This window comes from Leguminivora glycinivorella, chromosome 19 (assembly GCF_023078275.1).
Source record: "Leguminivora glycinivorella isolate SPB_JAAS2020 chromosome 19, LegGlyc_1.1, whole genome shotgun sequence".
Classification (NCBI taxonomy): Eukaryota; Metazoa; Arthropoda; class Insecta; order Lepidoptera; family Tortricidae; genus Leguminivora; species Leguminivora glycinivorella.
In genome coordinates this window covers 8,138,462-8,163,772 of record NC_062989.1, presented here as the reverse complement: position 1 = coordinate 8,163,772, position 25,311 = coordinate 8,138,462, and the positions used below count along the sequence as shown (strand labels likewise).

The 25,311-nt window shown below is 39.3% G+C and overlaps 1 protein-coding gene across 4 annotated transcripts in view; it reads left to right on the top strand.

The window, feature by feature from the left end:
* The window catches only part of LOC125236438, a 141,176-nt gene that overhangs the window by 81,333 nt on the left and 34,532 nt on the right, over nt 1-25,311 (top strand). For all 4 annotated transcript variants that reach the window (XM_048143245.1, XM_048143244.1, XM_048143243.1 and 1 more), the window contains exons 4-5: nt 21,125-21,316; nt 23,661-23,842. In XM_048143245.1, coding sequence (XP_047999202.1) covers nt 21,152-21,316; nt 23,661-23,842 — 347 coding nt within the window. In that variant the 5' untranslated portion in view covers nt 21,125-21,151. The remainder of the gene's footprint in view (nt 1-21,124; nt 21,317-23,660; nt 23,843-25,311) is intronic.

Genomic DNA, 25,311 nt, shown 5'->3' with positions numbered 1-25,311 from the left:
CGTGACTTGATGTAAACTTGATGAAATAATTGTGGCTACAAGTTATTTATTTGTGTTTGGACTTCAAAACAAAACAATATTTTAAATCTCGAGAAATATGAATTTCTTAGCCTTCACATTTATCAATGTATTGAGTTACAATCGTCATCCTACTTGCGGTATCCCGGCATTTGCCACGGCTCATGGGAGCCTGGGGTCCGCTTGGACAACTAAACGCCCAACTCGCCGCGAGTAGCGTCTTTGTCTATATTAATGACTTTCTATCTCGCGGCGATTGGTGCTAGGCCTGCGATAAACTTTATCGCATTGGTGCGCCATCTCACTTACAAATAGGGCGAAAAAGGCGGCCTGACATTATATCGTCTATCACGCGACCATGCTTGTCTGCTAGAATTTACTAAAGATATTTATAGAATGTAATTATGTCGATCTATGATTGTCATCTTAGTGAAGCTCCCAGGAATGTAAAGACAGAGATGCTAATTGGTTCCAAATTCCAAATGACCATATCTTAACGAACTGACAGAACCATGAAACAAATTGATTTTTTTTTTAACATTAAATGGCCTCAGTCCATTGGTGGGACTATTTTGTCAGTGTCAAGGTAATATAAGCAAATTGCTATTGATTTTGGTACGGTAAGTACGACAGTGTTCGGTAGTTGGCACTTGTAAATTGATAGCTAGATTTTATAAGGGCACGTGGACTATCGGCCGTTGACGACAAAAAAGTGGCTAAACGCGTTTCGAGATTAATTCTTCATCAGCTTCTCACTATAACATTAGTTTACTGCATAACAAGCTATCGATATTACACTTTAAACAACATTAATGAGCAAAAGAAGGAGAAATTATTCACGACACGATTTTTTTATACCACGTCGGTGGCAAACAGGTATACGGCCCGCCTGATGGAAAGCGGTCACCGTAACCTATGGACGCCCGCAACTCAAGGGGTGTCACGCGCGCGTTGCCGACCCATTAATAGAAACTTGTACACTCCTTTTTTGAAGGACCCCATACTGTAGTTCATCGGGAATACCGATACCGCTAAGATGGCGTTCGAACCGGAAGTCCCCATGAAACAAAGCGTCACAACGGTGTAAAAACGCGTGACCCTAAGTGTCACCGTAAAACTGTTCTAATGATCAGTGACACGTAAGTAACGCACGGTACAGTGACCGTTAGCACCGTTACCACACAGAACAATGAAATTACGCGCCAGCACGATTAGACGCTAAACTGGCTCGCTTTATTGCTATTGCTTAATGACTGAATAGGTGCATGTTAAAATGTTTTGGTAATCTTGGGAATTATCTGAGTGACGCCATGTTTTAAATGCGAAGTTTCTGAGCTGACAAAACTCAGCCGGCCTAGCCGAAATCACAGAATATATAATAGTACAAGTACAGAAGGCTCACTCCTTTGATGTTCACAAAATGCCGCCATTCTAAATTCTTACCTACATTAACAAGGGCCGCACGCGAGCAGCCGACAATGAATTCTATTGCGCTGCGTGAAGGTCGTCACCGCTGAATGGGCCGCGAACTCGCGGCCCCCGGCATGTACTTGTAGCGCGGCGATAAAATCGCGGAGTGAGCCGCCCCTGCCGAAATGGAAAATCGTTGGCGCTAGAAGCCGATCGAAACAGTCTGGCCCTGTCGCGCCAATACGAAAAACCGATAGAGATAGCTAGCTTACGATAACGATTATCATAAGCGTTTGTTCATTTTGCTACGTACCCTGTGTGCGTAGCCGAATGCACCAAACGCTCATGAAACGCTCACGATAATATCTCTTTCGTAGCTATCTATCTCTATCGCTCTTGCGTATTGGCGCGACAGAGCCAGACAACATTTCTGCGGCGTTTCGGTGGCGTTTCGCTTCGCAGAAATGCCATTCGGCTACGGGGCCTGTTGTCTAAAGTTGCGAATCATTCCGTGATTGTTATTTGGTTAAGAAGGCATCGCTTTCATTCACTTTCATCATCATTTTGGGGAAGCCATCTTGATTTGAGAGATGCATTTAGAAATATTTAAAGAAGACGTATTGACAATATAGAAAATAACCTTTCGAATTGGTATTTACATACATACATATAATCATGCCTGTATCCCATAAAGGGGTAGGCAGAACACATAAACTACTAAGATTCAGTGCCACTTGGCAAAAAGGGATTGAAAGAAATCCAAATTATGACATTGCAGTGACAGGTTGCCAGCCTCTCGCCTACGCCACAATTTAACCCATATCCCACAATCGACTTCTACGACCGACACCCACGGGAAGAAAGGGGGTGGTGAAATTCTTAACCCGTCACCCGTTTGGTATTTATTTGATAAATTGATAAATCAAAATAATTTAAACCCAATACCTACTTAATACGGAAGGAACAATCCAAACTTTTAGAGGTTAGTGTACGGCTGTCGCGACAAATTGTACCTGTCTACCTGTTTAAGTTACTAGATATAGGTACTTACCTATTATCAAGAAGATTATGTCTATTCATACTTCCTACACTTATTTGTATTTTCCGACAGGTACAGTCAGCTGCAGAGAAAAGTAGAACCCCTTGTATACAAAGGAGAATGGGCACTTTTGTATGCAGGGGGGCCTAATTTTCTCTACAGCTGACTGTTACATTACCTTACGAATATTTACGATATTTACATAGTAGTGATAGATCTTATATTCGTATATTCGAACCAACAGGTGTGTCACTGAAATGACGCTTTCCCTTGACATTACCTTCTAACCAACCTGTGCACTTAACGTCCAAATAAGCCAATATTTACGATTCTTCAAAAATAACGTATTATTATTGCCTTCTCACTCTCCGTGACAATAACTGTTACGAAACCGCTATCAGTAATCAATTCCATGACAATTAATCATTTATACACCGTGCCATTCATGATGACGGGTAAAATTGTTACATCTGACCGAAGGCACGCGTCTTAGTAAATGACACGAAGTATAATAGTGCAATTATTGCGTGACATTCGATTCAGATATAAACGACCTTAGCAAGTAACCGATACAATTGAATTTAATTATTGGACTGGCGCCAGAGACAGGTTAAAATAAAGGATGATCAATTTCTACGGAAAAAAGAAAATCTCTACTTAAGACGATACGGTAGGGTTCAATTCTCCATACAAACGCTCTCGACTATTTCCTCCCTGGTTTTTGAAGATAGAGCAATGATTTTTTCAACACAGATTTTTATTATTTTTATCTGTGTCGGACCGTTTTGATTTTTTTGATATTCTGCTTTTTAAAGATTCTAGAGTCAATCAAAAATTTCCAAAAACGGCCTTTTTCATTGTGGCGCAAAAAAAGGTGTGATACTCAAGATTGGTAACAATTAACCAAAAAAGCTAAACGGTCCGACATAGATTATTTCATTGTTATTCAGATTCTCAAATTTCATTCCGATTGATTAAGTTTTGAAGGAGGAAAGAGTCGAGAGCGGAACCTCGATTTTAAAGATTTTTTTGAAATATCTTTTTACTGAGTTGTTCTTAATGGACAACTTTTTTTCGATAAATCTAGTTAATAACACTTGTATATTTAATTAAAATTCCTAAGTTGAATGGTGGGCTCCTTTCCATTTTAGCATTTTCGCTACCGTATCCTCTTAAAAATCCACTTCAATTCGTCGCTCCGTTTTGCCGTGAAAGACGGACAAACAAACAAACACACACACTTTCCCATATATATTAGAGGTAGTATGGATAAACGCGCGGGCAGGTGGTCTAGTGGTGGCTAGATGACGTTAGCCGCATAAGCTGAAAATCCGGGTTCGATTCCCGGCTCGGCCCCCAGTGAGCCTTGTCGTTTTTTCTTTCGTGTATGATATCTACTTATTTCAGTTTATAAAAACTTATTACCTAACTCAAAACTTATACCCAATACAATTTTAAAGTAATGGCGGATTCTATTTTGTTAACATTCTGAGGTAGCTAGTAAATATCAGTGTGTTATTTGTTTCTGACCTGCAGCCTTTTTTTTGACGGAGTGGGAATGCAGTTTGTTTAGTACCTGTCTTTATAAACAACCTGTCTCTTGAGATACAAACAGTATGGTATTGTTGACTGTTACCTAATTCGTCTCAGTGAAAGTTCGTACTTTTGGCTGTCAATTAATAACAATACATAGGGCCCTGTTTCGAAAGGGAATGTGTTTTTTATTTAGATTAAAGTTAACTGTCTTGATTAGATGTGCCATTGTTTCTTAACTTTCGGTGTTACGGTTGATTCGATTGCCATTCTTTTTCGTTTTAATGTTGCGTCGAATTCTAGTACCAACCTGTATACTTTAAATTGAAGGTATAAAACGTGTAGGAATGAAATGTATATTTGGATTGATATTTTAAAAAATCAGAGCGAGCGGCATAAAAATGTGTTTTATTACGTTTTCGCAATTCGCACTAATCCTATACCTACGCGTCTATCTACTTTTCTAGTTTATTATCTTATACTTTTAAACGAGCAATTCTTGTATATTTATTTATAGGTATATACCGACGATCTCGGAAATTTCGAATCCCGGCCAGAAATTAAGTTTTTGTTTTTTGTCTTTTTGAAGCTCGGTCGCCCAGATCTTATTATAAATACAATATCTTGAACTAAAAATCCTGATAGAAAATCGCGATAAAAACGTTATTTAGATGATACATTGCTCAGAAAACACGTTTTTAGCGCATATTTTTGGTTTATTACTTTGTTCAATGAAGGAAAACTCAATTCTCAAGGAATCTCAGGGTGTAAGGGATTGGCTGGGAGGAGGTTACCCTAACTGCCCAAGACCGGAGTATTGGAGGAATATGATTCGAGTCCTACACCCCAGGGTCTGTTACCCTCTGCTTATTTAAGGAAGAAGAAGAAATAGGAATATGATTCTGCTAAATATAGAGGTGCTACTGTTGCTATTTATGCTACTCCATTATGTTAGTTGATGTAATGAATACTCCACACTATAGGCGTGACCTTTCTTAGAACAATGTGAGGATGTCGGCTATTAACAGTTTTCCGTGAACATGTTCATTTCCGACTAAATCCTCACTTTATTTACATTAAGTAGGTACATCCATTTACGTTTTTTGTTAGGTATGTAGGTATTAACTACGGGCTTAGCTGTGAAGTTAGGAACGTATTGGAAACTCGGAGTAAACACGTTAGTAACTTCTGGTACCGATAAAAATTTTAGTCCATATGCGTTTCCGCTTGGAGCGCTGTACAGTTCTCCATATAAATATTTTCCGTAATTTTCACTAAAAACACAACGCATTTTTTAACTTCAATAACTCATGGTAATCCTGCTGGTTCGCTCCGTATAGCGATCTTAAATGATAAGCAAAAAGTGTAGATTATGTTCATTTTAATAACAGAATCGTGTGGAGATCATTATCAACAGTCAATTAGGGCCCATTTAGACGCGCGAACGCCGCGAACTCAAATGCGATATTAGTTAAGTTGCGGACTGTTCAGGTTTCATAAAATTCAGCACACTATTAAATACCGAGATACATGCGAGTTCTCGCCTCGTGTGAATGAGCCCTATATATCTAAGATCTAAGTACCTATTGCTGCCACCAAGGTACTACACTTCAATAGTGTGCGGTTTCAAGGAATTTCCTTCTGCAAACGCTCCAGGAAAAGTCTACTTGAGAATCTTCAAAAATACTGTATAGCGAGCTGATGCAAGACTGCAAGGATTTACCACTAATTTCGAATTCAGGAAAATAAATATCTGTTTCATACATTTTTATATTAAGGTCAATAACCTTTGCCATTTTATAAGTACCTACCTATGAGATGTTTTTAGCGAAGTTGAGTAAGAATTTGCTTACTAAACTACTCGTACATATTCACATTATACATAGGTAATTACAATTGACTTAAAATAAACACATGATATACAGGCACGGGTAGCAATGCACGGTCGAGAAGTTTCCAAAGTTGCAGAACATTCCTCATGAGAATTTTCGGTAACTTCTGAGAATGTTCTCGAGAACGAGAATTTATCAGAATACTTAGTAACTTCGTAGTTTATACCATAATTTCGTCGAACTCAGCAAGTCAAGACGTAGTCCCGTGGTGGTGCGTTGGCTTCGTATGCCGATGTTCTCAGGTTCGATCCTGACAGCGATCTTTTTTTTTTTTTTGTATATACATATATTGGCATGACCAAAAACAGGCATCAAGAAATAATAGTTCAGTACCTAATTAAAAAAAGTCAGGACTAAAACTGTGAAGTCTGAAAGTCGAAATGTTCCCTGAAGTATAGTGAGAATTTAAGCAACTTATACTGAGATTTTGGGTAACTTATCAAAATAGCTAACTGTAATAGACAATAGTATACCTATAATAACATATAGTTTTATATTATGCCCATTTAAACATTATTTCAAGTATATTCTCTTGTTTAAATAATAAATTGCATGTTGCGGGAATGTTCTGCGAACATTCTCAAGAATGTTTCCGCTTTTTGGGAATGTTCTGCAATTTCTACATTACTAGGCACGGGTATACAGTATACACATACCGATGTTTAAAGTGTCTTCAAATGCCATGAAGTCGCAAGATTCTATAACTCTACAAGCTTAATTATCCTTATTTACCAACAACTTCCATAATATTTTTGCCACCTTGACACGCAGTTCCTTCCTAACGACAATTAGACAAAAACTGACACCGCTAATCGCGAATTGTCTTCACGTATAAACCTTACAATTATGATGCAAGAAAACACACAATGACATATTGTTGTACATACACTTACATATATTTGCATATAATAGATAGGTACATCCTTAATTTGCGTTTGCATTGCCGATGTTTTTGGTAGTAAGGTAGGCGAAAGATGTTTATACACCATGGGCGCGAGTAAACCCCACAGACTTTGTATTCCTGACGCCAAAAAATGCTGACTTGTCAATTTTGACAAAAACAAAGTGTGTTTTCTAACACGACATGATACATAACTACCATGACGGGGAAAAAACCAATGTACCGAAAAGCATATAAATTTTGAAATTTTACTTTAAAACTTTAATGTATTAGTCTAAACCGAATCATATAGTTTCACTTTTCACAAGAGTTCTCATTTAGAAGACTGTCTCTATAGTCTCTAAATGCGATCAAAAATACTGAATCTTTGAAATTTAATGTGGCGGATAAGAATAGTACACCTTATAAACCTTTCGTGTTATTTGAGCCCACGGTGTGTAGGAAATATGTCGCTAAGACTAATTACCCATAGTGAATATGTATGCAGCTGCTAATACTTTACCAAGGGCCCACTGTACCAAGTCCATACGTAGGAAGCATGGGACCTACATACAAACCTGTACTTAGTATTGAGAAATCCGGCCATCAATTTATTGGTGGTCTTGAAGAAAGTTCCATTATGTGGGACTATAAAGATGAGTTGTGTGATGTGAAGGGAAATAAATAATGCTATCAACTACTTGGAACTACTAACTAGTTGTTTTCTAAAATTCTCCAAGTAATTTTCAATATACGTAGAGTCAGACTATAACTAAATCGGTAGCGATTCCGATAACCCCGCCTCTGCAGGGGTTAAATAAACGTCGGAATTTCATAGAAGTTTGACATTTACAATAACATTTGCACCGACGGGGCTATCAAAATTGATACTAACTTAGTTTGGTACAAGTCTAGGAACTGATGTAGCAAAACCTCCCCAAAAAGATGTTGCTAATACCTAGATATTCATGGCAGAATATAGTCTTTTCTTATTTGGTTCAAAACTTTACATCATCATCATTCGTTTGCCCTTATCCCAATGACTTGGGGTCGGCGCAGCATGCCTTTTTTAACACGCTTTTATTAGGTCGTCGTGTATGTAACTATGTATGTAATGGAATCTAAGGAAGCTAATTTAACCATCTTCCAGGAGTCGTAGCGTAATGAAAATTAGCAGCTATATGTAGTTCCGATGACAATACAATAATATGGTACTGTGGAGCTGATCTGATGATGGAGTCGGAAGATATGAACTGGAACTACATGATGGAACATCGTATCATAGCCGTTTTTGGGTTTCTTAGAAAAGTCTTGTAATGAACTTTGACTACAATTAGGTTTCAAGGTCTGATGATGAAGCCGAAAGATATGAACTGGAACTACATGATAGAACATCGTATCATAGCTGTTTTTGGGTTTCTTAGAAAAGTCTTGTAATGAACTTTGACTACGATTAGGTTTCAAGGTCTGATGATGGAGCCGGAAGATATGAACTGGAACTACATGATGGAACATCGTATCATAGCTGTTTTTGGGCTTCTTAGGAAAGTCTTGTAATGAACTTTGACTACAATTAGGTTTCAAGGTCTGATGATGAAGCCGGAAGATATGAGCTGGAACTACATGATGGAACATCGTATCATAGCTGTTTTTGGGCTTCTTAGAAAAGTCTTGTAATGAACTTTGACTACGATTAGGTTTCAAGGTCTGATGATGGAGCCGGAAGATATGAACTGGAACTACATGATGGAACATCGTATCATAGCTGTTTTTGGGCTTCTTAGGAAAGTCTTGTAATGAACTTTGACTACAATTAGGTTTCAAGGTCTGATGATGAAGCCGGAAGATATGAGCTGGAACTACATGATGGAACATCGTATCATAGCTGTTTTTGGGCTTCTTAGAAAAGTCTTGTAATGAACTTTGACTACGATTAGGTTTCAAGGTCTGATGATGGAGCCGGAAGATATGAACTGGAACTACATGATGGAACATCGTATCATAGCTGTTTTTGGGCTTCTTAGAAAAGTCTTGTAATGAACTATGACTACGATTAGGTTTCAAGGCCTGATGATGGTTCCGGAAGATAAGAACAGAAAAAAGGGGGGGGGGGGGGGGGGGGGGGGGCTCGAGGGGGAAGCATGAAAGAAAGATCAACGTTGTATTTAAAATAAGTTGGGTTAAGATTTTCTTGTGATCCTTAAGAGTAAAGAAAAGGGGGGCTCGGGGGGCGAAGCATGAAAGAAAGATCAACGTAGTATTTAGAATAAGTTGGGTTAGCGTTTTCTTGTGACCTTTAAGAGCAAACAAAGGGGGGCTCGGGGGCGAAGCCCCCGCATGAAAGAAAGATCAACGTAGTATTTAAGATAAGTTGGGTTAGCGTTTTCTTGTGACCTTTAAGAGCAAACAAAGGGGGGCTCGGGGGGCGAAGCCCCCCGCATAAAAGAAAGATTAACGTAGTATTTAAAATAAGTTGGGTTAGCGTTTTCTTGTGTCCTTTCAGAGCAAACAAAGGGGGGCTCGGGGGGCGAAGCCCCCCGCATAAAAGAAAGATCAACGTTGTATTTAAAATAAGTTGGGTTAAGGTTTTCTAGTGATCCTTAAGAGTAAAAAAAAGGGGGGCTCGAGGGGTGAAGCCCCCCGCATGAAAGAAAGATCAACGTAGTATTTAGAATAAGTTGGGTTAGCGTTTTCTTGTGACCATTAAGAGCAAACAAAGGGGGCTCGGGGGGCGAAGCCCCCGCATGAAAGAAAGATCAACGTAGTATTTAGAATAAGTTGGGTTAGCGTTTTCTTGTGACCTTTAAGAGCAAACAAAGGGGGCTCGGAAGGCGAAGCCCCCCGCATGAAAGAAAGTTCAACGTAGTATTTAAGATAAGTTGGGTTAGCGTTTTCTTGTGTCCTTTCAGAGCAAACAAAGGGGGGCTCGGGGGGCGAAGCCCCCCGCATAAAAGAAAGATCAACGTTGTATTTAAAATAAGTTGGGTTAAGGTTTTCTTGTGATCCTTAAGAGTAAAAAAAAGGGGGGCTCGAGGGATGAAGCCCCCCGCATGAAAGAAAGATCAACGTAGTATTTAGAATAAGTTGGGTTAGCGTTTTCTTGTGACCATTAAGAGCAAACAAAGGGGGGCTCGGGGGGGTGAAGCCCCCCGCATAAAAGAAAGATAAACGTTGTATTTAAAATAAATTGGGTTAGGGTTTTCTTGTTACCCTTAAGAGTAACGAAAAGGGGGGCTCGGGGGGCGAAGCCCCCCGCATAAAAGAAAGATTAACGTAGTATTTAAAATAATTTGGGTTAGCGTTTTCTTGTGACCTTTCAGAGCAAACAAAGGGGGGCTCGGGGGGCGAAGCCCCCGCATAAAAAAAGATCAACGTTGTATTTAAAATAAGTTGGGTTAAGGTTTTCTTGTGATCCTTAAGAGTAAAGAAAAGGGGGCTCGGGGGCGAAGCCCCCGCATGAAAGAAAGATCAACGTAGTATTTAGAATAAGTTGGGTTAGCGTTTTCTTGTGACCTTTAAGAGCAAACAAAGGGGGGTTCGGGGGGCGAAGCCCCCCGCATAAAAGAAAGATTAACGTAGTATTTAAAATAAGTTGGGTTAGCGTTTTCTTGTGACCTTTCAGAGCAAACAAAGGGGGCTCGGGGGCGAAGCCCCCGCATAAAAGAAAGATCAACGTTGTATTTAAAATAAGTTGGGTTAAGGTTTTCTTGTGATCCTTAAGAGTAAAGAAAAGGGGGCTCGGGGGCGAAGCCCCCGCATGAAAGAAAGATCAACGTAGTATTTAGAATAAGTTGGGTTAGCGTTTTCTTGTGACCTTTAAGAGCAAACAAAGGGGGCTCGGGGGCGAAGCCCCCGCATAAAAGAAAGATTAACGTAGGATTTAAAATAAGTTGGGTTAGCGTTTTCTTGATACCTTTAAGAGGAAACAAAGGGGGCTCGGGGGCGAAGCCCCCGCATAAAAGAAAGATAAACGTTGTATTTAAAATAAGTTGGGTTAGGGTTTTCTTGTTACCCTTAAGAGTAACGAAAAGGGGGCTCGGGGGCGAAGCCCCCGCATAAAAGAAAGATTAACGTAGTATTTAAAATAAGTTGGGTTAGCGTTTTCTTGTGACCTTTCAGAGCAAACAAAGGGGGGCTCGGGGGCGAAGCCCCCGCATGAAAGAAAGATCAACGTAGTATTTAAGATAAGTTAGGTTAGCGTTTTCTTGTGACCTTTAAGAGCAAACAAAGGGGGGCTGGGGGCGAAGCCCCCCGCATAACAGAAAGATTAACGTAGTATTTAAGATAAGTTGGGTTAGCGTTTTCTTGTGACCTTTAAGAGCAAACAAAGTTGTATTTAAAATAAGTTGGGTTAGGGTTTTCTTGTTACCCTTAAGAGTAACGAAAAGGGGGGCTCGGGGGGCGAAGCCCCCGCATAAAAGAAAGATTAACGTAGTATTTAAAATAAGTTGGGTTAGCGTTTTCTTGTGACCTTTCAGAGCAAACAAAGGGGGGCTCGGGGGGCGAAGCCCCCGCATGAAAGAAAGATCAACGTAGTATTTAAGATAAGTTAGGTTAGCGTTTTCTTGTGACCTTTAAGAGCAAACAAAGGGGGGCTCGGGAGGCGAAGCCCCCCGCATAACAGAAAGATTAACGTAGTATTTAACATAAGTTGGGTTAGCGTTTTCTTGTGACCTTTAAGAGCAAACAAAGGGGGGCTCGGGGGGCGAAGCCCCCCGCATAAAAGAAAGATAAACGTTGTATTTAAAATAAGTTGGGTTAGGGTTTTCTTGTTACCCTTAAGAGTAACGAAAAGGGGGGCTCGGGGGCGAAGCCCCCGCATAAAAGAAAGATTAACGTAGTATTTAAAATAAGTTGGGTTAGCGTTTTCTTGTGACCTTTCAGAGGAAACAAAGGGGGGCTCGGGGGCGAAGCCCCCGCATAAAAGAAAGATTAACGTAGGATTTAAAATAAGTTGGGTTAGCGTTTTCTTGATACCTTTAAGAGGAAACAAAGGGGGGCTCGGGGGCGAAGCCCCCCGCATAAAAGAAAGATAAACGTTGTATTTAAAATAAGTTGGGTTAGGGTTTTCTTGTTACCCTTAAGAGTAACGAAAAGGGGCTCGGGGCGAAGCCCCCGCATAAAAGAAAGATTAACGTAGTATTTAAAATAAGTTGGGTTAGCGTTTTCTTGTGACCTTTCAGAGCAAACAAAGGGGGGCTCGGGGGCGAAGCCCCCCGCATGAAAGAAAAATCAACGTAGTATTTAAGATAAGTTAGGTTAGCGTTTTCTTGTGACCTTTAAGAGCAAACAAAGGGGGCTCGGGGGGCGAAGCCCCCCGCATAACAGAAAGATTAACGTAGTATTTAAGATAAGTTGGGTTAGCGTTTACTTGTGACCTTTAAGAGCAAACAAAGGGGGCTCGGGGGGCGAAGCCCCCCGCATAAAAGAAAGATAAACGTTGTATTTAAAATAAGTTGGGTTAGGGTTTTCTTGTTACCCTTAAGAGTAACGAAAAGGGGGCTCGGGGGCGAAGCCCCCGCATAAAAGAAAGATTAACGTAGTATTTAAAATAAGTTGGGTTAGCGTTTTCTTGTGACCTTTCAGAGCAAACAAAGGGGGGCTCGGGGGGCGAAGCCCCCGCATGAAAGAAAGATCAACGTAGTATTTAAGATAAGTTAGGTTAGCGTTTTCTTGTGACCTTTAAGAGCAAACAAAGGGGGGCTGGGGGGGCGAAGCCCCCCGCATAACAGAAAGATTAACGTAGTATTTAAGATAAGTTGGGTTAGCGTTTTCTTGTGACCTTTAAGAGCAAACAAAGTTGTATTTAAAATAAGTTGGGTTAGGGTTTTCTTGTTACCCTTAAGAGTAACGAAAAGGGGGGCTCGGGGGCGAAGCCCCCGCATAAAAGAAAGATGAACGTAGTATTTAAAATAAGTTGGGTTAGCGTTTTCTTGTGACCTTTCAGAGCAAACAAAGGGGGGGCTCGGGGGCGAAGCCCCCGCATGAAAGAAAGATCAACGTAGTATTTAAGATAAGTTAGGTTAGCGTTTTCTTGTGACCTTTAAGAGCAAACAAAGGGGGCTCGGGGGCGAAGCCCCCGCATAACAGAAAGATTAACGTAGTATTTAACATAAGTTGGGTTAGCGTTTTCTTGTGACCTTTAAGAGCAAACAAACGGGGGCTCGGGGGCGAAGCCCCCGCATAAAAGAAAGATAAACGTTGTATTTAAAATAAGTTGGGTTAGGGTTTTCTTGTTACCCTTAAGAGTAACGAAAAGGGGGGCTCGGGGGCGAAGCCCCCGCATAAAAGAAAGATTAACGTAGTATTTAAAATAAGTTGGGTTAGCGTTTTCTTGTGACCTTTCAGAGGAAACAAAGGGGGCTCGGGGGCGAAGCCCCCGCATAAAAGAAAGATCAACGTTGTATTTAAAATAAGTTGGGTTAAGGTTTTCTTGTGATCCTTAAGAGTAAAGAAAAGGGGGCTAGGGGGGCGAAGCCCCCGCATGAAAGAAAGATCAACGTAGTATTTAGAATAAGTTGGGTTAGCGTTTTCTTGTGACCTTTAAGAGCAAACAAAGGGGGCTCGGGGGCGAAGCCCCCGCATGAAAGAAAGATCAACGTAGTATTTAAGATAAGTTGGGTTAGCGTTTTCTTGTGACCTTTAAGAGCAAACAAAGGGGGCTCGGGGGGCGAGGCCCCCCGCATAAAAGAAAGATTAACGTAGTATTTAAAATAAGTTGGGTTAGCGTTTTTTGTGACCTTTCAGAGCAAACAAAGGGGGGCTCGGGGGGCGAAGCCCCCGCATAAAAGAAAGATCAACGTTGTATTTAAAATAAGTTGGGTTAAGGTTTTCTTGTGATCTTTAAGAGTAAAAAAAGGGGGGGCTCGGGGGCGAAGCCCCCGCATGAAAGAAAGATCAACGTAGTATTTAGAATAAGTTGGGTTAGCGTTTTCTTGTGACCTTTAAGAGCAAAGTAAGGGGGGCTCGGGGGCGAAGCCCCCGCATGAAAGAAAGATCAACGTAGTATTTAGAATAAGTTGGGTTAGCGTTTTCTTGTTACCTATAAGAGCAAACAAAGGGGGGCTCGGGGGCGAAGCCCCCCGCATAAAAGAAAGATCAACGTTGTATTTAAAATAAGTTGGGTTAAGGTTTTCTTGTGATCCTTAAGAGTAAAGAAAAGGGGGGCTCGGGGGGCGAAGCCCCCCGCATGAAAGAAAGATCAACGTAGTATTTAGAATAATTTGGGTTAGCGTTTTCTTGTGACCTTTAAGAGCAAACAAAGGGGGTTTGGGGGCGAAGCCCCCCGCATGAAAGAAAGATCAACGTAGTATTTAAGATAAGTTGGGTTAGCGTTTTCTTGTGACCTTTAAGAGCAAACAAATGGGGGCTCGGCAAAAAAGAAATACTTAAATTTTGTTTGAAATAGTTGAAATGTGACAATATTTTCTAATCGAGTCAAACAAAATCCCACTAGTTGAGAGCTTCAAAACATTGTATGGCGAAAGTATGTCTCTCTAATGTCTTCAAAAAGTCCGCGATGGCACATGTCTATACTGTCTGTCTTTTACGGATAACTTACTAGGTATAAACATTTTTATGATAATACCGTAATAAGAAGGTAGCCGCTAGTTATTATTAAGTAGCAATGAGCAATAAGTACACGTTAAGCCACAAATGGCATGTAAAATCCGCCTACTTGAAATAAATTTATGTATAAATGTTAAAAGTATTTCATTATTAATGACTAAAAAGTATAAAATAAATTAATAGTTTAAAAAACACTATAAAACACGCTTTTATAAATGCACGTAAAAGCCAAAAATAAATTATGGATCGTTCAAGTTGTCTCTATTTGTGAGCTGAAGTTTAAAAACTATGTGCTTTTAATTATAATATTTGATTGTAAAAGCGTGGGGCGCTGGAACAGGAAAGACTTTCTTGTAAACAAATACTAATCCGAACTTCCTGGCGAATGAAGTTGCATAAGAACATAACGTTTACATATGCCGCCTAAGGGTTACCAAAGAGAACCAAAGATATCTCGTCCACGAACAAGAACTCTGCATCCTGTCACTGTAGACACTTTCCCCTTTTGTACTTTGATTACCGGAAAAAAGCGGCGTTCTAAGTATCGGTGACTGTCGACTCTCCTCGCTACTAGCGCATATTTTGTCTGAGTTCGACAAACTGGTACCTACTTTGAACACTGACTTTTAATTGATTTGACTGTTTAATGTAGAACCTACTAGTCATGCTGCAACTCCAGTTAGCGCGTCAATCTGTGTAACCTCCTTCCCGTAACATAGCATTATTTGATTTATCAGCAAGTTATACAAAAAGTCTTTCCTGTTCCAGCGCCCCACGCTTTTACAATCAAATATTATAATTAAAAGCACATAGTTTTTAAACTTCAGCTCACAAATAGAGACAACTTGAACGATCCATAATTTATTTTTGGCTTTTACGTGCATTTATAAAAGCGTGTTTTATAGTGTTTTTTAAACTATTAATTTATTTCATAAGCACCTATCCGACGTCATCTCTTTATTCACTTGCATTTGTTTCATATCATTTCTTCAGTTTACATGATATAGTTGATCATTTTTACAAGCTTTTATTTTAACTTGCCTTGTTAGTTTGGGTCAAAACGTAGAAGCTAAATTTGACCCACTTCCCGGTTTCCGATTGAGCTGAAATTTTGCACCCTTATGTAAATCACGTGACAATGCAATATTATGGTATAATGGAGCTGATCTGATGATGCTGAGCTGAGCAGAAAGGTGGTCCTAAGCACTCTGTTACGAAACGTCGTATCTCCATTGAGTCCGGGTTTTCAAAAGATGACTGTTGAAAGAAAGGTACAGTCGGCGATAAAAGCTTGTGCCAAAACTGTTTTGCAAAAAAAAAAAAAAAACTTATTATAATTGATCCTGTTGAGGTTTGCTCTTCATTTGGTGCTGAGTTAACTAGTTACCAGTGAATTATTTATTTTGTTTTGCAAACACACGTCCTAAGCAGTTTCTTTAAAAGTAGCGTAAAGCATTCCTCGCCATCCGCGTCTTACCTATTTTATGAATGAGCAACCGTTCGTCGGACATTTTTCGAATTTTATGCGAACGGCATCCTTCTCAACTTTAACCTTATAGGGCAGTGGCAGGACCGGCTGCTGGTATGTAGGCGATAGGGCTGCACCTAATGTACCTACCATACTGGACTGGTGCTGTAGCCGAATGGCATTTCTGCGACGAGAAACGAAAACGAAACGCAGCGGAAGGTAGTGTGGCTCTGTCGCGCCAAGAGCGATAGGATAGGTAACTACCAGCGTTTCGTTTCGTGAGTGTTTCGTGAGCGTTTGTGCCATTGGACTACATATCCTGGTTGGTTATCGTATGAAATAAGGATTCATCGTAAAAAGTACTCAAGTAACAAGCTTCTATCAAAACATAATACCTACTTACTTGTTGAAAAAGTTGTATGTACTTATGTAATTCTCCTACTGTTGAAGAAGAAATGAATATGTGTTTGTCTACGTCACAACTTCATTAAGAATTAAAAGTTTCGAAATGTTCTCTATCGAAACCTTACTTCAGGTTAATTCAGTGCTTTATCATTGCGATATCACTAATTGCGAAGCACTTGCTAACTTGAGCAGAGCACATCTGCCTACCCCTGTTGGGAATACAGGCGTGATTTTTTTTTTGGGACACCTTACACAGATCAGCTTAGCCCCAAACTAAGCAAAGCTATGGGTGCTAAGCGACGATATATACATACTTAAATATATAAATACATACATAAATACATAGAAAACATCCATGACTCAGGAACAAATATCTGTGCTCATCACACAAATAAATGCCCTCACCGGGATTCGAACCCAGGACCGCGGCTCAACAGACAGACTCATATGAATAGTCAAAAATTAAATATTTAAACTGTACCAAGACTGTTGAAATTTTGTGCATTAAGTAACTATGAAAATCGCCTTCTTTTAGTACGGATTTTTACGGACGGAACTATTACAGTAACTATTCAATTAATTTTGCTAGATGAAATTTAAATAATATTAAATCGTAGGGCACCCCTAGTAGACCAAGTATTGCGATGTCCGTTGGTTTGGCCGGTTTTTTACCGCTGGCTTTGCGGCGTGCGGCTATGCGTTTTTGCCACATCACTTCGAGCAGGGTACGCAGCCACATACACAAACGCTCACGATAATATCTGCTTCACAGCTATCTATCTCTATCGCCTTTGCGTATTGGCGTGACAGAGCTAGACTGCGTTTCTGTCATTGCCATTCGGCTACGCCGCCGGCAGAGCTCTCAGGCTCGTTGAGGTTGTCCTGACGCTTCTTCTTTTAGATGTGGTGTTAATCGTATATATTATCATGGCAGTTCATATAAATCGCACTGGCTAGGTTCATCACTCACTATAATAGGCGAGACGACTAAAAAAAACTAATAAGTCCGTCAGTTAGATTATCAAAGAATTTTAGACACGTATTTTTCTTTTTTCTCGTAAACGAAAATGACGACGAAAATGCGTTGAAGTTTCTCGTGACGTCACGCCTAGGTAGAACTTTTACTTAGAAGTTTTATTTTTGTATTTTTTAAATAATTAGAAAAAGCGAAAAATATGTCTTCAGTATTTTTAGACGATCTAACTGATGGACTAAACAGAATGCCATTTTTTTATGTAGTCGTCATCCCTATTATACCCGTAGGCAAGGGGTTGAGTCTTATGAGGTAAATCCCAAGTCTACCCGATGTGAACTGAAGACTTTCCACGCATAAGAAGACATCAAATGATCTTTGAAAACTATAAACTTTGTAGGTATTCAGTCCTAACGGTTTGGCTAAAAGTATTTTCACTTTATATGTATATGTTTCCCTCTTTTATTACATTAAACCTTTACTTAGTTAACGCGTATTCAACATTTCACTAACATTTACCACAATATCATCTAAGTTACCCACTTAGAAATCAAACAAGCCATTTTAGGTAAGTATTAGTTTTAGTTTTGTACTTCGTTCTAGGTTAATTTTTATTCTAAGTTTTGTTTTAATACTAATGACACATGTATTATTATTAACAAGCCATTTGCTTATTAAGTAAAAATAAAACTTTTATTTGAAACATTTTGCTTTCAAACCCACCGCTGCCGAATTGTCTTCAAATTGCTCTGTTCGATTGTTTTTACGTTTCACGTTCAAGTTCGCGACAATATTTGGCAATTTTATTTGTTGTTGTCTCAGTTGATCGCAGGGCAATAACACCTTAAACTTGGAGGTCGTTTATTTTTATATCCTTTCCGTTATCTCGTATAATTTTAGTACCTTATGGAAAAGAAATTTAAAATAAAATAAAAAACGTAATGTGTTTGTTGTTGTTATAGCTTGGTAAATACGTACGGGAGTGTGACATTAGGTACGCTAAAAAGTAAGTTTACATTTCGAACAAGCTGTCTTAGGAAAAATAATTTTCCATAATCATCTGCTTTGTCCCCCACTGCTTTTGCTAAAGAAGTGCTGCTTTCCAAAAGGATTTTCGTTCATTGAACCTTCTGTTGCTACGTCAACTAACAACCAATAGTATTCTTTCCGTGTGAAGGAAGGTTTATCACTTTTATCAATGTGAAGTTGAAGTATAGGCACTATTTTTTATTTTACCATTTACCTACCTCCGTTCTACTTCCAACACAAATATGGCCGACCCACATTACGCGTAGGTAGGTATAATTGGTCCGTTTAACAGTCCAATTCTAACCTTCATCATTAGAACATAACAATCTGTCATTCGAATAGATATCGGGCATTTCGTTCGCACTTGCCGATAGCTATATTAGCGCGAACGAGACGCACAATGACTGATATCTTTAGGATATCGTTCTGATGTCGGTGTACGTCTGAATAAGCCTGTAAACCGCGGTATTCGAGCCTAACCTCAGTAATTGCCTCTGGTCACCATCAGCAAAAACCGAATGGCCTGAATAGCGGAACTAATTCACATGCCACTTAATGGCAGTAACTGTAATAATTTAATCTGTTGCAATATATTTTTTAACGAAATTTGCAAGGATGATGGATTGGTGTTTCATTAAGAAGCAATAAGAGGTAAAATTCTAATAAAAGATGGCCTCTTTCGATGGATGTTAATTGATTATAACCGCCGTGATGATGAGGAGATTTAAAAAAAATGTGTAATGAGGTGAACGCAGGAGAACACATCTGAGACCAAGGGTTTTGTACTCGACTGTTTCCTGCTTGAAAATTGTATCATGCCATGTTATTACAGTCAAAATGGTAACACAATCAGTTCATACATCTTTACACAACAAGTAGGTGTTTCTTGTGTTTACTTTGCAAACAAATTAAACAACTGCACATTTTATTATATAATTTACCTAATGTGTCAATGCCCTCATAATTTCAACAGAACCATAAAAATGAATGAAACAATGATCTTACGGTCAATATTTAAAAGGTTACGTATCTTATTTGAATATTTAATTAAATATTTCACATATTTTTCCCCAGAAAAAAAAATCTATTAGATCTTAATGTAGAAATTAAGCAAATTAGACTATAAAATGTAGCAATAGGCCCTTTATTTAGCAACTCTTCGTTACTCAGCTACTAAACCTATAAATTGAACACTTAAATCGCGGTCACGATTTGCACCATCTCATTCTTCATGAATAAATTATTACAACTCTATTGGAAATTCTATCGCTCACATTCCTTCGCGTGCCTTAGCGAGACTTCTACTATGGGTTTTTAAAGAAAACGATCTGCGAAAAGTCGAGTGTCTGTCTATATTTTACAGGTTGTACTTCAGGGAGTGTGTGCTCAAAAGCTACACGAGCTAACTCCATCGTACCATAGACGTACGGCCAGTTTCCACCCTTGGTTAGTCCACCAATTCGCACGACGCGTTTTGCTTCTTCATTTCTTATGAACTGCCAAGGAGTGGGATCCCTTGCCGACGTCTATATTTCCCAGCTCATATAACCCAGTAAACCTGAAAATCAACGGTGAACCTTCTGAAAGTCTCTGCCTGTCACCGAAAATGTGTATAATTTTTGGTTCTAGTAAGAAACCGTTGAAGAGCTGATGCATCAGAAAAGAATAGCATCACCCCATTTCATCCTGTGGGTGTCGTATAAGGTGACTAAGGGAAAACTGATGGCGGCAGATATACACATGAGCAAGGCTCGCCCGAGGGGCCTTCGCGGGGTTTTGCTTACGAGACCCCGCCGACACAAAAAAAACCGTTTGAGAGCGCTGTTCACTGTGCAGAAACATAAAATGAATGTTATTTTTCGCGACGTTCACGCTATCGAAAACGTCAAAAAATCATAGTAGGGGGCTCTGGCGAATTAAACAATTTCAACCAAGGTTGACCGAATGGGGCAAGCGGCGTGTGAAAATGAGCAAACGCAAGTGTGTCCACTGCCCTTATTTTAGTTACGCAAAATATACATTTGTCAACCGTGTAGTGCTTTCGTAGCGGAATATTAATTTATAGATACAAACGGGTGTTGAATTCAGAGTGGGCATTATGGTGTGTTGAATAAAATATGCTTTTAACATTTTCTTATGTATGTTGTGTCAGGTAGGCATTACTTCATCTTCCGGCGTTGTATGCCAATGTGGTCTCAATAAGAAGTCTAAATTATACGGTTCTATTTTAAGTATAAGTACTTACTTTAATTACGTAACACATACATATATATGTGTGTGTAATTTGACTACATATGTGACCATTACAATGTTCGACTTATTGCTATTTATAGGTATCAATTTTGGCGTAACTAGTCAACTCTAACTTTGACCATTCATCGTTATCTTAAAATACTTTGATTAAACGGTGTTAATTAAGCTACATATGTCAAATGAGAATTCTTGGACATTGACCTAAAAACTGTTTAAAGAAGTAAAACCTAACAACAGAAGCTTAATCAGCAGAATGCCTTAAGTCAAACCACCTGAGATTTCGTTCCGTGCTTCGTCAAGTAGAAAATAAAGATAAGTTTATTGCACTTATACTGGAACAAGACAAAAACACAAATGAGTACATCAAAATGTTGCATAGCATGGTTATTTATTACTTTAAAGCAAGAGTAAATAGGTATCTCATAGGTAAGCGTGCTCCACCTTAGACCGCATCATCACTTACCATCAGGTGTGATCGTGGTAAAACGTCAACCTATTCAAACTTAAAAAAACTAAGCTTCGAAGTAGGCACTAGGCAAGGCCTGTACCACGGCAGACATAAGTCTAGAACTTATAAGGATATTTGTACGCAGAATTTACTTCTAATGCTTGTGTTTATCAGACCAGAGTTTAAAAATCTTTTCTTTTGTTACAGGACGCCAACAATGACATAGGCCCCAAGATGGCGCTACGACTGAAGAAGGACATAAAGAAAGCGTCGTACTACGTGTGGTTCCTCGGAGCGCAAGAGTCGCGAGGTCTCCGCGGAGAGGAGTTCGCGTTACCAGCGGTACAGCTGCTCGAAGAGCGGTCTAGGGAGTTGGAGCCTTTTAAGGTCACCCTACAGGTTAGTTACCAACATCTGTATGTGTATACCCTCAGATTTAAAAATATTCCATTTCAGAAGACTCACTCGACTTAGAAGTGCTATCTCTGTCACTATTTATGTAATTTAAGAAGGGAGTTGGAGCCTTTTAAGATTACATCACAGGTCAGTGAACAAATCAAACATCGGGTGGTCTAGCACAAGTTGTTTTTCTTTTGGTCTAGCACAACGTGCTCAAGAGCCATGTCATTAAACATTAAAAACAACTGTAGACTGGCTGTTCGTAGGGTAAACTCGCCTCATTCGGCGACACGCCTAATTCGGTGAAACAACCAAAAATCGTCTTTCGGAATAGTGCTTCAAAGCTTGTATCACCGAATTAGGCGTGTCACCGAATGAGGCGAGTTTACCCTAATAACAAAATAAAACACCACATGAAAAGATGCAAACTACACGAACTTAGGCCCTCCGCTCATGAGGCTACTCTCAAGCGACGCGATTGCAATGCAATTCATGGTTGCATACTGGTATGCTACTCGTTTCCGCACACAGTGCTACGCAACTGAGACGATTTTTATCATTTGCAGTGCAACATTCGTGCGTACAAGATGATGAAACACGATAAATTTTGAATCGTGACGTTATTTATCACTCACCCCTTCATAGTTTGTAGTAGGTTAATGTAATAATAGTAGGTAAATAAACCCTTCATTTCATAAAAACAAAATATAATACCTATACTGACCTGTCATATTCATTTTTTTGCCAATATCATTCCACGCCTTTTCCACCACATCTTTTCTCATATATTCTGGCAGCTTATAATTATACAAACACGGATAATTTTCCACTTCTTGGACAAATCGAATATTAAACTTTTGATCCACCGCCATTTTTGTTTGCAACGTGCATGCGACTCGAGTAGCGTGCGACCAGCAATGACAGTCGCGTGCGACTGGTAGCATACGGGTCGTAGACGCGTCTCGTCGTGTGCGGAGCGACGTTAATTTGTATGCAGGCTACTCACGAGCGACGCGTATCATACGCGTATGAGACGAAAGTCGCTTGAGAGTAGCCTCGTGAGCGGAGGGCCTTACTTGTAGCGATGTGAATGAATATCATCAGTCGTCGTCAATGACGATGTAAAATTATATGTATCAGTCCTTTCTAAGAGGAAGCTTAAGCGACAACTCATCCTATGAGTTTAAGGTATGTTTCAGGTTAAGAGCTGATTGCCATAGTTTTACTGCCGTGGCTTCCTTTATTGCAGTTACGGGAGTGTCGATGTCAAGCCATCATCTTACAAAAAATCCGCTTCATTCATTCGCAATTGCACAACCAAATTCGAAGAACTGCCAGATTTATTTTGCCAGTTTTGCCACACCTGTAGTGTGTTTATTTTTGCTTCGTTCGTCACTCCCATTGTCACTCAACCGAAAGAAAGTGATTTTCCTTTAAATATTCAGAACGTCACCCACGCGTCTGCGCGGGTCAGCAGCAAAAAGCCAGTGAAAGTATGGTGTTCTAATTATTTTATTATGTTGTAGGATCATGCAACTGCCTTATGTAACAGTAGGGCCATTGTGTGGACTTGTTTTGATTGAACCCACCATTTTTCGAGTATGATCAATTATCGAGCACCATAAGGAGAAGCGATTGTTAGTTTTGTTATGAGCAAATAATAAATTGCTTACTGAACTTTTATTTTCTTTATGGATTACAACTATTGCGATAAGTTCAGTTCATGTAATGATCTGATCAGAACACAGCGGGAGATCGGCTCGAAATCGATCAATTATATATTACTTGCCCATTTCCTAGTGAGTTTGTACTGAAATTGCTATTCTGTTGCAATAGTCATTTAAGACCCAATTCACGTCCGTGTTTATTATGGTTGCAGGAATTTGCTTTTGAAATTATGCCACACGTTTTACCTATTCTAATACATTACCCATAAAATTGTTGTTAAGAAATAGAAGCCTACAATATAAAGTTAGGAACCTTTCGGCAATAGTAGCACTTTCAAAGTAAGTAGTATAAAATGTATACTTTTAGAGTACCTAAATACGTCCCTTTTATCACGTCTACTAAAATTTCCAAAGCGCTAATAATAGTTTAACGCTTTTGATCATACCAATATATCGGAATGGGAAAAACAATTATTATCGGCTTGACAATATTCGTAAACGTTTATGAATAGATACGTAGGTTAGGAACTAGGGTCATCGCTATAGTAATTTGCCCATATTAATTCTCTATATGAAGGCAGAAAGAAACAATGCATACGATGTCTTTTGTACTGTAGAAAGGAAAAAATTTAACGCATTTAAAATACAGTCATTTTATCATAAGCTTTCTTCCACAGGTGTCCCACAAAGGGCTGAAGATAATCCAGAATGTGACGGCCAAAGGCAAACAGCAGACGATCAAGCACTTCATCCCTCACGGCAGCATCACCAGTGCCGTGGTGCAGGGCGATGTCGTGGCGTGTGTGCTGCTGCTGTATAACCCGCTCACTGGATGTCCCGTGCATGTGCATGCTTACAGGTAAAGTCATTCTCATCTTGGCTACGATGAAGATCTTTGACAGAAATCCCAATCGAAATTTATATAATATAGGGAAAAAGTCACGTACTTTTTATGACTATTAGTTGTCTCGTTATACTTATCCAAAATTTCGTTTGGTTGTCGATGTAAGTACCTACAATAATCTTGACCACCAGTGCTACTTTCTGTGTCTTCCAGGGGACGTAGCCAAATGGCAAAAACGCTCACGAAACGAAACGCTTGTAGATATCTATCTCTATCGCTCTTGCGTATTGGTGCGACAGGGCGAGACTACCTTTCGTGGCGTTTTGTTTTCGTTTCGCGTTGTAGAAATGACATTCGGCTACGGCACCTGATACTAAATCACAGGAGCGAATCGTAGACTATCATCCACACCTTCCGTCACTCGATGTCAAATCGAGGAAAGATTTAGGATAAACAAAATCTATAGACAGATACTATAACAGTAGACAAGACATCAATAACAGTAATTATGTAGCTTTGTCGCAGTCTACTGTTTGACGAGAATACGACGCTTAAAAGTTGTATGGTGTGTCAAGTTTGGCCTGGGCTTTTACACCAAAATTATAATTTTTGCTTCTGCAAATATAATATGTTTAAATCATCATCCTCCTTGCGTCATCCCGGCATTTGCCACGGCTCATGGGAGCCTGGGGTCCCCTTGACAACTAATCGCAAGATTTGGCGTAGGCACTAGTTTTTACGAAAGCGACTGCCATCTGACCTAATATGTTTAAATAACTTATATATTTCAAATACATTCTCATTATCTTTAAACTATAACGATCTCTTTTGTCTGTGTATCTTAGAGAATATCTTTACATATTTTTAATTCACTAATACTTATTCAGTAAATGATACTTGAATAGAATCTAAATCAACACTCATTGAATCGAAAGCTAATTTTGAAAGTCACACAAACGAAGCATGACCTAATGCAACCAAAAGACCCCACAAGTGCTAATATTTATTTTGTGCTAAACGATACAACAAAGGTGCGGCACTTGTGTTCGCATCCAAGTGCTAGAAAAATACAGACGCTTGGCATTTGCGAGGATGCAACCTTTACAAATGTCACGTAAATAGCTGCGCGGGAGTTCGCGAATGTTTTGTCTATTAAAGGAGGTATTTGTGAAGTTAGACTTGGGAAAACGTAGGTGAATGTCAGAGTGCAATATTTCTGAATATATAAGTTAAAGATAGTAAAGATCAACTACAAATTACAAATTAATTTGCATATCACATTACATTATATTGGGTGGAACTTACAAAAGGTGGGTTTACATGTGCAAGGGCATACTTAAAATTACAATAACATGCACTTCATACTACTACTTAATGTTTATCGTTAAAATAATCTTTTACTGTATATTTTTCTATTAACTATCTTATGTTATGAGATTCCCAGGCGATCATTACTAAAAAGGAAATAGATATAGGTAGGTATA